At 56.7% G+C, this 10,132-nt stretch overlaps 1 protein-coding gene across 1 annotated transcript in view; it reads right to left on the reverse strand.

Moving 5' to 3' along the window:
* Positions 1 to 8,649, reverse strand: part of LOC103595451 (rap guanine nucleotide exchange factor 3) — a gene marked incomplete at its 3' end in the record, with an annotated part of 15,624 nt that extends 6,975 nt beyond the window's left edge. Inside the window, exons 1-7 of the mRNA XM_008578860.1 lie at positions 8,626 to 8,649; positions 7,941 to 8,153; positions 1,845 to 1,898; positions 1,651 to 1,757; positions 1,318 to 1,439; positions 983 to 1,151; positions 252 to 336 (exon numbers count right to left, since the gene is read on the reverse strand). Coding sequence (XP_008577082.1) covers positions 252 to 336; positions 983 to 1,151; positions 1,318 to 1,439; positions 1,651 to 1,757; positions 1,845 to 1,898; positions 7,941 to 8,153; positions 8,626 to 8,631 — 756 coding nt within the window. The remainder of the gene's footprint in view (positions 1 to 251; positions 337 to 982; positions 1,152 to 1,317; positions 1,440 to 1,650; positions 1,758 to 1,844; positions 1,899 to 7,940; positions 8,154 to 8,625) is intronic.
* Between the last annotated feature and the right edge of the window lie 1,483 nt (positions 8,650 to 10,132).

A 10,132-nucleotide genomic window follows, 5' to 3' on the forward strand; every position in this document is an offset into this window, starting at 1 on the left:
CTAGGGGACAGAGACGTGGCCAGGTCAGGTGTTCCTGGGACTCGGCAGGACACAAAGCCAAGTGGAGGAAATGGGCTAAGTGAGGCAGAAGGATTTTCAGACAGGGCTGCCAGGGCAAGAAATCAGACTGGTGGTTTCAAGCCACAGACGGAAGGGAAGAACTGTCTTCTGGCCCAGCAGTTGGAGCTTCAGGGAAATTACAGGAAGAGGAGATTCCCAGGGAAGGGGCAGGGTTGGGCGGCAGGACTGACCGAGTTAGAGAGGTGGGCCACAGCCTTGACGTGCAGCAGCTCCTCGAAGATGAGGTCCAGCTCCTCGTCTGTGCGCTGCCCTGGGCTGCAGGCACAGGAGTGTGGGGATGCGCACAATGAACCACGGGGGGCTGGGACCAGGCAGGGGAGCCACCCCACCCACCCAGCAGAGGCCTGGGCCAGACGCACTCAGCTATGATCGCTGTCACTAACAGGCAAAACTTCACTGGGTGTGCACCATGTGCCAGACACTGTGCAAAGCACTTCAAACGCATTACTTCAGTCCACCCTCAAAGCAGCCCTCTGACGTGGGCTTGTTATCCTCTCTTGACAGAAGAGGAAGCTGGCATGCAGAGGTCAAGGTCACCCAGCTGGTAGCTGTTCGAGCTGGAATCTGAACCGAGACCTGCCTCTAGATTCCAGAACCACCCTCTCTCAGCAACAACTGCATCTCAGAGCAGGCAGGCTCCTCAGAGACCCTCTAGCCCAACACCCTCATGTACAGAGAAAGAAACAGACTCAGCGGTGGGTGTGCGGGTGGGAGGGGGGAGTGGCTCAAGATCACATGGTGAGTCCAGGCAAAATGCAGGTCAGAGCTCAGGTCTTCTGGGACAGCCAGGCGCCCTTCCCTCAGCAACAAGAGAGGGACCCCTCAGAGATGAATCTGAGAAGCTGTGGAATGTGAATGCCGTGCAGGGCCTGGGCTGTGGGGTGCAGGGTTCCCGACTCACGGCTTTCGAAGTGCCACAGTGAGCAGGGCATCGGGCCCCCGCTGGGAGAGCAGAGCCATGGCCTCTGCCAACTCCTCCTCCACCTCATGAGCTCCTATGGGTTCTGGCTCTGGCCCAAGGAACCGGTAGAATTGGGCGTCTCGGTCCTGGAAGGTCCAGTCATGTTTCACTGGCGGCCAAGGCCCAAGCATGGGGGAGGAGAAGAAATTGGGGCCATGTGAGTATGAGGCCCTCACTGCAATGACACCCCACTCAGGAGCCTCCATTGGTGGCTGCTCCCCAGGACTGCCCCGTCCCGGCCCCGTCCTGGAGCCCCACCCTGGGCTCAGGCTCACCATGGCAGAGGACACCTTCATCCAGCAGCACTTGGCAGATTCCCACGGCCTGGCTCCGGGAATGGACCCCGAGCCCCAGGGCCAGGATCGCATCCACCAGCTCCCGGCCAGAGCAGCACTGCCTGTAGGAAGTGGAGGGGACAGGGAAGGAGAGGGACAGTGCAAGGAAGGAGAGTGGAGGGGCCAGGGAGGAACTCTCCATCAGAAAGGCACCTGCCTAGGCCCAGGCTCACTTCTTCTGCCAGAGGCAGGGCTAGGCCCAGATGCCTGGCACAGAATAGGAATGGAAGGGAAACGGTGGCGGGGTGGGGAGGCAGGCAGGGCCTCACTCACCGATAGAGCCTGAGATGGTACTTCCGGTCGCGGATGAGATTTGGGCAGGTGGCCAGGAGATGTTGATGTAGCAGCTTCCCAGCCCTAAGCACCCGCTCTGAGGAGGCCTTGGAGGGAGGAAGGGTGCAGCCAGCTCAGCCTCGAACCCTGCCTGCATGGTGCTGCCCTGCCCGCTCCCCTTCCAGGGCATGTACCTGCTCCAGGCTCACGCTGAAGTCCAGGGACTCCTCGCTACTGGTGAGCGGCGTCTGGGGGCGGTGGGGAGAGTCAGCACAGGCCTTCAAACCCAGCTCTTGGACCCCCCTCCTCTAGCACTCCCACCCTTGCCCAGCCCCCAACTCCAAATGCATCCATTTAGCCAATCATTCAACAAATAAGCAAATATTCACTGAGCACCCTGTGCCCTAGGCATCCGCCTCTTCCCACCCTGCCATCCCCATCACCAGCCCTTTTCTTCAATGCATCCATTTAGCCAATCATTCAACAAATAAGCAAATATTCACTGAGCACCCTGTGCCCCAGGCATCCGCCTCTTCCCACCCTGCCATCCCCATCACCAGCCCTTTTCTTTCTTCCAGACCCAAGCACTGCATCCCCACAGTGATGTCCCAAGATCCCCCTTCTGCTTACTCAGGGCCCAGTGTGCCCAGGCTCCCAGGTCAACTACCCCCGTGTGGAGGAAGGAGCAATGGAGCCAGAAGTGGGAACACGAGGAGGTGCAATAAGAAGCCCTGTGAGAGGCCGGGAGGCCTGGGAACACCCGCTCCCAGACTGGGGTCTCACACCTGATCCCAAGCCAGGTTCTGTGCCCAACCGCAGGACCATGGGCAGGTCTCTTGCCCCCTGTGGGCCTTGGTTCAGCCTGGTGGTGAGAAACAGAAACCCCGAAGCAGGCTCCTGGATTCAAAACACTGCTCCTCCATTTACTGGCAATGTGACCCTTGAACAAGTGATTTAACCTCTCCCTGACTCAGTTTCCTTACCTATAAAATCTATAAGACACTAAAAATACCAATTCATAAGCTTTTGGAAGGATTAAATGAGCAAATATATCAAATGTTTAAACCATTGCCTGGCATACAGTTGTATCTACATGTTAGCTATTATTATTCATCTGTGAAGCGTAGGGTGGGGCTGCTTGCTAGAAGCTTCTTTTCTCTCTGAGATGCTGCTAGTTCACAACCCTGCAAGAGTGAGTAAGACCTTGGCGGCACACAGGACTGGCTCAGGAAGACGGGGTTTATCACAGAAATGCTGGTGAACAAGATTTCCCTGCCCTGGGTATCGATCAAGCCACCTGAGACTCGTGGGCCAGTGCCCTGAGATGTCAGCCATGAAAGCCCCTCACGATGCTTCTTTTCCTGCCACCTGAGAACTGAAGTTTGTGGACAACTCTGGACAGGAGGCCCTAACCTCTATGTCTCCTCCCAAAGGCAGAGCACTTTACAGTTTGCAAAGCATGTCCACTTCCTTGATTTTGTCGGATCCTATGTGAGAAAGGATCGGATGTGAAATAGGCAGAGCAGGGATTGTCTTTCCTCAGTGACTTACAAGGAAACAGAAGTCTTGAGGTGAAGTGCCCTGTGTAATTCAGGCTTGATCCACCCACCATACCTGCCTGTTCCTCTTCCTTCCCCCTTCCTCTGACCAGCAATTCTCTCCTGCTTTGCCATCTACACTCAGGTCTCTGAAAAGGACCTGCCTGGGGAGCTGGGGCCCTGGCAGGTCCCCAGGCACCGGTATCTTGCCACTGTGTACCCAAGCAGAGGCCTCAGGTCTGATGTGTGTAGGCGTCTGGCCCAGGGCTGGGCGGAAGTCACTAGGTGTCCCAAGGGTATCCCTGCCCGGGTCATGGGGCCCAGCCTGGTGCCAGACACAGAGCCCTGGAGACTTAAGGACAGGAAATGAGGAGGAGGAGCCGGGGAAGGGAGGAAGGGCAGGAATGCTACCCAGCCAGCCCCCAGTGTCGGAACAAACAGTGCCTGAGTGCTAATAACTTGTTGTTGTTCATGTCAAAATATCCAGGTGGCCCCACTCCCTGCCCCAACTCCCTTTGGTGCCCACAACCAAGGCTCCAACCCCAGCGCCCTTCCTGGTATTATCCTGACCCAGGAGGGCACATGAGGAGGGGAGGTGCCAGGTCACGTGGTCAGGCTGGTCATTTCCTGTCCTACCCCAGGGGATGAGCATGAGGGTCAGAGAACGGGGCCCTGGCCCATCAGAGCAGAGGAAAGGACCTTAAGGCATCCATCTCATTTTGCCAAGGAAAGCAGAAGCCCAGAGAGATGGAGTAAATTACCCAGAGTAACAACTACTTAGAAATGTAAAATTCTACTGAGTAACTCCACTACCAATGCTGACCTTGGAAGTAGGTATTTGTATCCTATTTCACAGCTAGAGGAAAGGAGGCTCAGAGGTTACATTACCTGCCCTAACAGTTGGTAAATAGGGGCACCGGGATTCACACCCGTGTCTGTCTGATTCAAAAGTCCATGATCTTAGCACTGTGCCTACTATCTTCCATGGTGCCTCCCCTGTGTTTTCCCCACTCTGTGCCTTGGACTCGGTGATAGTAGAGGTACTCTGCCCTCAGGAATGTTCCATGGGCAAGTAAGTTTGTGCCTACTATCTTCCATGGTGCCTCCCCTGTGTTTTCCCCACTCTGTGCCTTGGACTCGGCGATAGTAGAGGTACTCTGCCCTCAGGAATGTTCCATGGGCAAGTAAGTTTAGATAGAAACGATTGGGTTAAATAAAGTTAGATATATTTGTTATCATAGCCCCTCTGCTCCCCTAGAATGTTCGTGCACATAGGAACCTGGGATAGGGCAGGAGGAGGGCTATTATTCAGGGGCAGTTTCAAGTGTGTGGACTTCAGAGCCAGGTACTTGGGTTCAAATCCTAGTTCTCACATTACCGCCTGGTTATGTGACCTTGGGCTGATTATTCAAGCTCTCAGTGCTTCAGTTTCCTCACCTATAAAATGGGGTTGATGAAGATAATAGTACCTATCCCATAGGGTTATTCTGAGGCTCAAATGAGGTAATATAAAGCACTTGGAGTGGTGCCTGGCTCAGAGTAACTGCTTAGTAAATGCTAAGTGACTCGATCAAACTTCATTATTTCATGATGGGCACCTATTACCCAGACACAGGGCAAAGAAATGTTGTACCATGGCTGACCCTGTCCTGTATCTGATTGCCATGAGAGTCAGCTTGGGGGTTCTCAGTTGGAAAGAAGAGGCTGGAATGGGCCACGGTGAAGGGCATCACCCACCTCCTCCTCTCATTCCTGGACAGGAAGGATTTGGGGTAGAAGAGGAGGTGTTAGCTCCCCAGCACCAGTGCTATGGCCTGCCCTGCCCCCTATCCCTGTTGCAGTGTCAGAGCCGGGCTGGAGGGCCAGGCACAGAGCCAGACAGCATGAGGACCCGTCAGACCAGTTCCCTCAGGCCATGGCTAAGGTCACAGGCCAGGGCTGTGTGTGGTGGGACAGGGAAGGGTGCGTGGGGTGGGGTGGTGCCTTGGGGAGTCAGTGTTACTATCTGTAGTAAGAGAGAAGTAAAGCATGGTGGTTACAAGCTTGGACTTTGCAGCCAGATTGGCTGCGACCAAAGCCCAGCTTCACCACTTAGCAACTGTGTAACCCTGGACCTACGACTCTCTGTGCCTCCGTTTTTACATTTATAAAATGGGAATGATGAATTAGTAACTATCTCACAGGACTGTTGTGAGGATTATGTGATAATGATAAAGGTAAAGCTCTTACAACATGTATGGGACGTAAATACTATGTAACTATTAGCTATTACCATTAGACAGGTTAGATGAAAGCACATTTTTTGAGTTAGAGAAAAGGGCCACCTCCCCCAAAACAGTCACTCAAGTAAAGCATCCTGGCCTTCCCTGAGCTAGCGGGACCCACCAGAGGTGACCCCAATCTTGCCCCTGCTGCAGACACCAGACAAGATCTCATCTCCCCTTTGCAGCCAGATTGGCTGCGACCAAAGCCCAGCTTCACCACTTAGCAACTGTGTAACCCTAGACCTACGACTCTCTGTGCCTCCGTTTTTACATTTATAAAATGGGAATGATGAATTAGTAACTATCTCACAGGACTGTTGTGAGAATTATGTGATATGATAAAGGTAACGCTCTTACAACATGTATGGGACGTAAATACTATGTAACTATTAGCTATTACCATTAGACAGGTTAGATGAAAGCACATTTTTTGAGTTAGAGAAAAGGGCCACCTCCCCAAAACAGTCACTCAAGTAAAGCATCCTGGCCTTCCCTGAGCTAGCGGGACCCACCAGAGGTGACCCCAATCTTGCCCCTGCCGCAGACACCAGACAAGATCTCATCTCCTCCTCATATTTCCTAAAGAAGATGTTCTTCCATCCCATTCAAGTGTCACCTTTGCCACAGTTGGTAAGTCCTTTCTGTATCTAACCTCAAGTCTTCTTGCTGTAATCTGTTTTCATTTCCTCTTGTCTGGTCTAGGTATGAACAGAAACAGCTCTCTTCAGACCTTTTCTCTGGGAGGTTGATGGGTTTTCTCCTTGGCTTTCTAAGAGGTAGGTATGGCCTGAATAACTCCTAGGACTGTCCTCCTGGGACTCTGGGCTCCATCTCCTTCATCCTGCGTGTGCATACTACCTGCTGGCACTTGTCCCCTCATGGAAGCCCTTCATGGGCCAGTGGCATCACTAAGAGGTACAAGGTACAGCTTAAACACAGGAACAATGGAATGAAGCCACCCCACCCCGTCCCCCAGAGATGGTCATCAGGAGAGGGTGTGGCCAGCTGCCTCTAGCTCTAAAAATCTAAGCTCCCTCCAGTCACCCATCCCCACCTGGCAGAGGAGGGACCTTGTTTCTGTGCCTTTGACCCCATTTATCCTTCAGAGACCCACACCCCCACCCTTCCAGCCTCCCTGTGCACACCACACCTTCAACTCTGGGGGCTTGAGGGAATCAGAAGACAGCCTGGAGGCCTCCCCCACCCTCTCCCAGACTCTGGGTCCCAGGGGATCCTCCAGTGGCCTCATTGTCCTGGCACCTGACCTTCCCCCCCACCTCCTACCTTGCTTCTACAAGCTGGGAAGGGGACAGGAAATGCACAAGTAATTATAGCCTGAGAGGGAAGGAGGGAGGGAGGGTTCCAGCCCACTGGCTCCAAGCAGTAGCTACTGCCACTGGACCGGAGAGAAGAAGGGGTAGGAGGTATGGGGACAAGACCAAGGCCCAATAGGCCCCTTATCAGGAAGACCAAGGTAGAGAGGAGCTGGGGGAAAGCTGGGGAGTGACACCTGATTCTGCTCTCAATTCCAGTTGCGTAGACCCTCATCCTGGCAGGCCTCAGTTTTCTCCACCGAGCCTCATATTTCGGTAAACATAAATGGCAGTTGGGCAAAGTAGGAAAAAGGAGGGAGAATGTGGTGGTTGCTCTACTCAGAGGGACTTGCCCATAAGAAATGAGCTCTTCCAAGTTTGTCACCTGCTCCTGCTTCCCCTGCACCCCTTTACCCAAGTACCCTCCCGCACTCCCCCACACACAGGTGGGCACACACAACAGACAAATAACTGAACCTCCCAGGAAGTTACTCTGTTATGTTCAGGTGGCTGGGGAGAGCTGCTCTGCTGATTGAGACCCTACAGCCATTATCCTGCCCCCTCCCCTCCCCAAGCCCACCATACTTTCCCCCTCCTGCTCTCTCCTTCATTCTTTCAGCTCCAGAGCTGTTTTTCACTGGCAAAGGGAGCTTCGGTCATCTCAGATTCTCCAAATTTCTCAGAATCTTCCCCTGAGCCCCCCCAAAGCCAGATGCCAAGCAGTGTCCACATGACCACCTCACCCCAAGATCAAAAAGCAGAATCAACACAGTTCAGTTGCTCATTAGAGAATGTTGCCATGGTGACGTAACCAAGCTTACCTCACCCCCCACTTGACCTGGCCCCCATAACTTCCCACTCCCACCTGGAAAGAACACATAAGCACCTAACTCAACACCTCGCACACAGAGGTGCGGGATAAATGACAAATCCCTTCCCTCTTCCCCATGCCCAAATGGAGATACTTGGGCACCACACGCACAGACACACACGTTGCTGCTGTGGGAGCAACCCATGCACACAGCAGCAAAGCCTCCCAACCCACTGTCCACCCCAGCTGTACCACTCAACACCCCCAGATCAAGCTGGGCACCAGCAGCATGCCCGCACTACAGTCCAGGCACTCCTCTGGCCCTGGTGCCTGGTCCTGGCCTGGGCAGGTGAAGGGTACTCACCCAGCGAAGCCCCTGGATGCGGCTGGGGCGCCGGTGCTCGAGAAGCAGCTGGTAAGAGCAGCTTCGGGACCGGTGCATCCTCCTCAGCACCATGTTGAGTAGCGTCCCCTCTGGCACCACGTCAGGGAGGCCTCCCACGTGCGGTGCTCCCAGAGCTGGACCGTCCTCCACAGCCGGGCCCACCTGCCAGCGACTCTCACCTGGCCAGCCCACCTGTGACACAGGAAGGAAGGTGGACAGCCATGGGGCAGGGGCTGGGGCAGCTGGACCACAGAAAAACTGCCCCAGGCAGAACCACTTCCTTAAAGTCCTCTGGACTGGTCAGGCGGAGGTGCTGCAGCCCTGCCAGTAGCAGGGGGAGGGACAGGAAGACCTCACTGGGGCCTGCCTGTCTGGCGCACTTAGGGGTCTCCAGCTAGCTCCGAGAGAAGGTCCGGCCCTTCTCAGTCCTCTTTGGAATTCTGCCCCACCCCACTGCCCATGCTCCTGCAGGGATCTCCTACCACCTCCCAGTGGGAGGGTATGGACTCACCGGATGCCCCCGAAATGCCGCTTTGCCTCAAGCCCTTCTTCTCCCCGCCTCCCTGACCCCCGACCAACCCTCTCCCCCCACCCGAACACCCCGCGGTGTCGGCTGCCTCTCCCGCCCTCCCCTGCTCCTCTACTCCGAACCCGCCTTGCCCACCTTCATGTTCCTTCTCACGCTCACACAACCGTGCAGGCTATAGCAATACTGCTGGGGAGATCCCCAGCGAACCCCGTCAGCTCCGATAGGGGGGTCCTGGGGGGGTGCCGGGGCCGATTCCTAGCCGGGCCGGCTGCCCAGGCAGCAAGACGCGGGGCTGGGTGGAGAGGCTCCTCCTGGGTGAGCAGAGGGCTGGGGGCGTGGGGGGGAGCCCCCCCACCCAGCGACAAGGAGCCCCGAGCCTCCGCCTTCGTCCCGGGCGAAGGAGCCAGCTGGCACCGAGGGCTGAAGCAAGGCTGCCGCTGGCACTGGTCCGGGCGGGAGCTGTCACACCCCCTGCGCTGCCCGCCCCCTTCCCCTCCCCGGGACCGGCCGAGGGGGCGGGGAGGAGGCGCCCTGCCGTACGGTAGGGGAGGGCGAAGGGGAAGGAGGCGGGCACGGGCAGGGGGTGGAGCCCGCACCCGGGGGCCCTACAGCGGGCACGAGCCGGAGCCCGCGAAACCCCAGGGGGCAGGAGCGGTCCTGGGGTGTGCACAAGGGCCGCAGCGGCCGGGGCGTCGGAGCAGGGGCGGCGAGTGGCTGCACCGGCCGCCACGTGGCCGGGAGGAGAAATGCAAACACGGAAACCGGGGGGAGGGGGAGGGGGTGAGTCATTGCGGCCCCACCCGGGAGGGAAATCCGGGCTGGGGCCGCTTCCCGGCCGGGGGCGTCCTGCCTCCTGTCTCGATTCAGGGTCTCCGGCAGCCCGGGAGAAGTACTGGGCAGCTTCCCGGTGGGGAATCCCGCTGTCGAGACTCCCACTGTGGCGTTCCTGAACGCACGCTGCCCTCCCCACCGCCCCAGCTCACGCACCGGGCGCGGGTGGGGAAACTGAGGCTGGCGAGGGAGGATCGCGCTCCGGGGTAGACGCGGGCCGGAGTTGCGCCCCTGGGAGGAGGTTGGGATTGTGGCCGAGCTTCGAGGAGAGGAGGGAGGTTTGAGAGGGTCACGCCCCCCACCGCGCGCTCGCTGGCGGCCGGGCTGGTCGGGGCGGAGACCTGGGATTCTAGCGTCCTGCTCTTCAGGTTCAGTACCGAGGCCCCACGCCTCCCTGCGCCTCAGTTTCCACCACCGCGCAGACGGCCCAGTGCCGCCCGCTTCGCGGCATTCGAGAGGGCAGAGAAACAGAGGCCCCCGACACGACTCCCTTGGCGCCCCGTGATTGCTCAGAAAGATAATGAGGGTTTGGAAGGAGACGCATGTCCCGCCCCAGCTTTCTAGGACTCGCTTGTTTGCCCTTCCCTTTCCCCTTTCCCTTTGCTGTTGAACCTGCCCGGACTGGGGAAGAAACACCTCTCACAAGCCCATCGCCCTGCTTCGGGACGCTGAGCCCCCACCCATACTCCACCCATGATTATTTTATTAAAGGGGGGAGGGGGATTTTAATTAATTAAAATCCCAATTTTAATTTGTGTATGTGTATTAATTCTTTTCCAGGACCTTATTAAAATGCAGGTTTTGTCCCCCC

The sequence above is a fragment of the Galeopterus variegatus genome, unplaced genomic scaffold (genome assembly GCF_000696425.1).
Source record: "Galeopterus variegatus unplaced genomic scaffold, G_variegatus-3.0.2 Scaffold1774, whole genome shotgun sequence".
In the NCBI taxonomy this organism is placed as follows: Eukaryota; Metazoa; Chordata; class Mammalia; order Dermoptera; family Cynocephalidae; genus Galeopterus; species Galeopterus variegatus.